Source organism: Eptatretus burgeri, chromosome 1, assembly GCF_056783735.1.
Source record: "Eptatretus burgeri isolate ZD-2024b chromosome 1, Ebu_testis_v1, whole genome shotgun sequence".
NCBI classification, from domain to species: domain Eukaryota; kingdom Metazoa; phylum Chordata; class Myxini; order Myxiniformes; family Myxinidae; genus Eptatretus; species Eptatretus burgeri.
The window spans coordinates 99,137,461-99,142,960 of NC_140961.1; the positions used below are offsets into that span (position 1 = coordinate 99,137,461).

Below are 5,500 nucleotides of genomic sequence, written 5' to 3' on the forward strand. Positions count from 1 at the left end.
TCAGACGTTATACTTAAAACAAGTCATGCATTTGGCAATATCCAGAACCCAATCCTGCTCACAAAGTTCGCTCATTGATAGTGGCATGCAATGCTCGCTTTGAAACGTGGCCTGCAATTTTCCTTGACAAATCCCAGAAGCATATCACACAAGACAGGATGCTTTCTCACCCTTCCACACTTGGAAGTTGGCATCTCCCAAAACAAATCTTTCATCTAGCTGGAAAATTCTGGCCTTCTTTGTTCCCCTCAAGCTTTATGTAATACAATTGATCGTCAAGCAATGCAGTCTTTATCAGCTTCTCAAGTTCCACTTTATTGCTCATGTTCTTCCTTTGCAACACTCGTTTTGCTTGCCCTATTTGACTCTTTCCTGAGCATTCGTACATGTATATTAATACAGTACTGTATATTTTAAAAAAAAAGAAGTAATTACCCAGCATGACTTGGCAAATGTAATGAAACTCTGCCGTTGCAAAGATCCCACAGGCAGAAAAGGCAGCTCAGCTTTTCCGATCAGGTAGGTCATTAGAGGACAACGTGAGTGTGGAATTTTCTTCAAATCTGCCATCCTGGCAACGAGCAAACATACATCACACTCAGCAAGCAGACGCATAACCAATTAAGAAATGCACATACTATAATATAATATAATATAATATAATTATAATCGAGTTATACATTTAAAATATCTACGACAGCATGCCAGTCTATGCTGAAGTATCATATTTAAGACAGACCCAGCAATTTATACAGTTCACCCAAATTGTCACAAAATGCATTATATTTCACAAAGTAACAGCAACCCTATTTTTTTTTGTTTACGGTATTATATCAGTGATTGTTAACTTACAAGTGATGTCTTTTTCAGAACATCAGGGTGAAAACGAATCTTATGTTGAAAATCAATGGTTAATCCCATAAAAGCTGTTATGGTTCTTAAAAGCTCGGGTTTGTTTAGCATTTCTATCTGACAATTATAGAGCATGACATTGGGATGCCACGTTTAAGTCTCAAATGCAATGTTGATTATTCCATTGTCTACTAATGTCCTTGTAATTCACGTGAAAATCCCTTTTTGTCTTTGTCCTGCATGTGTTATCCATACAAGATCCTCCACGAGCGTGAGATCATATATTGTATGATAAGTATATACAGTACAAGATCATATATTACACCAAAACAAGGATGCAAGTCCCCATCGAGGACACGGCCCCCAACTGCACCTTGAAAATGTGACTGTAGATTTTAGATTTTAGTAACTAAATTAAAAAAGAAACGAGAAAGCATCTCAAAAATGCAAAGCCCATCCGCGTACACTTTGTACTGAAACTAAACTTGACAAAATAACAGTTAAAAACGAGAAGGGGACCGAGTCGCAAAGTCACCAGATATGCCTCCATGCACATTGTTACATCATTATATCAATCAATCATTTCGGTTTATTGAAAGAACTTCAAACACTGGACAAGGCAGTCTGAAGACTGATATTTGTTATGTTTTCAAAAATATAACAAACTTACAAATATATGTGAATAAATAAATAATAATAATCACATAAAATAACATGAATATGTACAGTGCCTCGAGAAAGTCGACATCACTTTTCAAAATTTTCACCTTTTGTTGCCTTATATAACCTGGAATGAAATTTCATTAAATCAGACTTTTTCCACCTTTATTTACACATCGTATCCCACAACTTGCAAGTGAAAAACAAATTTTACAAGTTGCAGAAAATTAATTGAAAATACAAAACTAGAATATCTTTGCTTGATAAGTGTCCACCTCCCCCCCAAGTTAAAACTTGGTGGAAGCATCTTTGAGCGCAATTACTGCTGTGCGTCTGTTCGGATAGGTCTCTACAAACTTTGCACACCTTGATTGGGCAATATTTGTCCATTCTTCCGAAGGGAAGGGAATGGGTATTGACGGATTTATTAAACATTTGGTATTGGTGTGGTGCAGGCATGATGGGCCGAATGGCCTCTGCCTGCGCATAATTTCCTTGTAATCATAATATAATGGACGTAAGTCTGGAACTTCTAACACTTTTCTCCGAACATATTCTGTTCATACTTCCGAAGTCTTCACATTATGTGTTCCATGTATTTAAGCAGGTGATAGCGGATTAAAAAAATTCAAATATCGATAGAATTTTCAAAGAGGGAATCGATGACGTCACAATCAGCAGCGTTTGGGGGTAAACCGATGGCCGGGTCCCAGACGACGTGTTTTACTTAACTAAGTCCATGAGTTCAGAACATTTGTTCAACTCAGCATTTATAACTTTTATCCTGCCATGTTGTTAATCTCTTGATGGAGGTAATATAGAAACGATGAATATTTTCCAATCATTCGTATTACTCAGCCAGCACCGGTCTCAAAAGCTACCATGGGCACCCAGACACGCCACCAAAATTTGAACAGAGCTGTTGAATGTGGTGCTAAATATCCAAAGAAACTATCATAACCGAGTATTGTGATCCGTCCTGTCCCCCATATCCGTCGTAGATGGGTATCTGCGAGTCTTTGTGAGCTTTGGTTCTCATGGTTGAGTCTTTGCTCTGAAATGCACTACCCAGCAGAGGAACCTACAGGAACAGATCATTTTATTCTGAAATAATCGGAATCACTGCAATTTAACACAGGTGGAGGCTATTTAACTTGGTGTGTCATTTTGAAGGTGATTGGTTACACCTGAGTTAATTTACAATTGCAATTGTAAGGGGGATGGACACTTATCCGACCAAGATATTTTGTATTTTTAATTAATTTTCTGAAATTTGTAGAATTTGTTTTTCATTTGGAAGTTGTGGGTTACGATGTGTAAATAAAGGTGGAAAAAGTCTGATTTCATGAAATTTAATTCCAGGCTATACGCCTTATAAGGCCTTATAGTATAAGGCAACACAAGGTGAAAATTTTGAAAGGGGGTGTTGACTTTCTATAGGCACTGTATATTATGCATTGAAATAAATGTATAAAATAAAAATGCAAATTAGCCAAAATAAATAGACATTTTAAATTACAACAAAAACTGCCCAAGCTCGGAATCCACACGGCTCAAAGTTCATTCAGCCAGGGAACACGAAGCGCGGCATCAGCGAATAGATTGCCTGCAGTCTCTGCGAACACCAAGGGTGAGCAGAGAATATGGAGCGAGCACTGCTATGGTCCATGCGCCCAGGCCCTGCAACCGGGCCACGGGAACGGACGTGTAAACACAGAACAGCAGGAACTACCAGCTTAGAACACTGGCCCACGCACACCTGCACACAACCACGAGACCGAGTGCGTCCCGCTCCAGCACCCGGAGCACCTCATTTGTCCCGATGGCGAGCTCACTCTGAGCGCTACATGAGCTCCACATGCTCAGCTGCTCTTCCACCCAGGCCTCGGTCGTCATACCAGCATCCTCCCTCTGTGACCACACTCAATTCCACCATTCCCACAGGTCGGATCGGTTCCAACAAAGCGACGTTGTGGCCAGGGCCATGCTCAACAGATGAGTCACAACCTTGGTGATAGACTTGGAGAGATTCGGGCCACAGAGCTTGAATCGGCATAATAAAGGTTTGTTGAAGATTTGATGACAAACGCTTGATTGGTAAAAATGTCAGGGCTTGCACAGACACGCTGAAGCTCAATCTCTACCAATAAAATGTAATGTGTGTGTGTCTGTGTCTGTGTCTGTGTCTGCGTCTGCGTCTGCGTCTGCGTCTGCGTGTCTATGTGTCTGTGTGTCTGTGTGTGTGTGTGTGTGTGTGTGTGTGTGTGTGTGTGTGTGTGTGTGTGTGTGTGTGTGTGTGTATGTGTCTCCTCCAAACTCCAAAACTATAAAACCCTAGCATCTTGAAATTTTGCAGCAAACTAAGAAAACTTTAAGGAAGTGCAAGTGTGAAAATTGGGTGTTTGAGTTGATTAAAACACCCCTTTTGAAGATAATTAATGGGCTTAGTTAATTATATCCTACATCAGGCGCATCCTCAGCCACTTCGCTCTCGAGGGTTTTAAGGCGTTTCCTGGGTAACCTCGTTGGGTCTGAAGCCGCCATGTTTTCTGGCCTGCTCAACCATGCCTTGACTTGGAACAGGCCGCAACGATTTCTTAAAGAGCAGGTTTTGGGTCGCTGATGACTTCACGTGATTCGAAGGTTATAATCACATCAATAATAATCGTTGGGCAATTATTTTCTTACATTTGAAACTCAAAATATGCTAAAATTAACTTTTAAGTCAAAACTTTTGTCAGTGATCGAAAAACTTACAGATTATATAGATTACAAATTTTGAATTACAAATTAAATTACAAATAAGTTGGAGGATGTAAAGAAAATAATAAATATCCTTGAATGGACTGAAAACTTTGATGGTTATCAATTAAACAATGGAAAAACAATTTACTACAATCTCAAAATGATATGTGGTTCAGGAGGTGGTCAGACAAGAGCATTGAGAGAAGTTTATCCTTTCATTTCTGCTCAACAAAGACACATAAACCAAGAACCAAGTTCCAAAGTAATCTTTGTGAATATACTCGATGATGACGAATGTAATAGGAAAATTAAGTTATTCCCCAAAGTAGAACATGGACAAATATTCGTTGGTTCGCTCTGAGTGGAATGAAAATATGAAAGGGAAGAAGTGCTTTCATCAGTAAGTCTCAATTTACATTTGCTTGTATGGGAGGGGGAGGAAATCAGTCTCCTATTTTACATTTGCTTGTATGGGAAGGAAGGGGATAGGTGGGGAGAAAATCGGTCTCCAATTTTGGGTTTTTGGAGCTTGTGTCAGAAAGTTTTTCCCTTTTCTCACATTCATTTGAATGGGTGCCTCAGAACCCCATTTATCCTCTACTTGTGTAATGTAAAGTTGAGAAGGCTTAAAGGGCAATACTTGGGAGAAAAGCAGCGGAACGAAGAATGCGGCATCAAAACAGACACAATTTGCATGTCGGCGATCCGAGAAGTCGGCCTGACCAAACAGAAATTAAAATTCGACAATACAGCACAACAAGGTACGATCTAACATGGAAAATTGGACGTAAACACAAACAGCAACAAAGGGACAAAAATCGAACAGAAAGACACGACGGATCAGGTACAGAAAACTTAGCTTTGATGAAGTAGAAGGAGCAGCTGCTGATTGAATCTACACGTGAGCAGATCTGGAACTAGAAGGGATTTATTTATTTGAATTATTTACTTATTTAGATGCACTTTACCATCTGCACCACCAACACACAACATTTAATTATATACATTTTACCATCACAGCTACCAACACATACCACCTTGAATTACTTATTTATTTGTATGCATTTTACTATCACAGCTACCTCAAGACCACCTTGAATTATTTATTTGTTTACGTACACTTTACCACCTCCACCACCAACATACCAGATTGAATAATTATTTCTATATTTATGTGCACTTTACCATCTCCACTACCAATGCAAACTTTGGGTTACATATTTATTCACATACACTTTAAGGG

At 39.2% G+C, this 5,500-nt stretch overlaps 1 protein-coding gene across 1 annotated transcript in view; it reads right to left on the reverse strand.

Annotated features, from left to right (window-relative positions):
• LOC147035044 (otoancorin-like) overlaps positions 1 to 5,500 on the reverse strand; it is a 106,249-nt gene that overhangs the window by 82,161 nt on the left and 18,588 nt on the right. Inside the window, 2 exon segments of the mRNA XM_085862205.1 lie at positions 436 to 571; positions 3,272 to 3,423. Coding sequence (XP_085718331.1) covers positions 436 to 571; positions 3,272 to 3,423 — 288 coding nt within the window.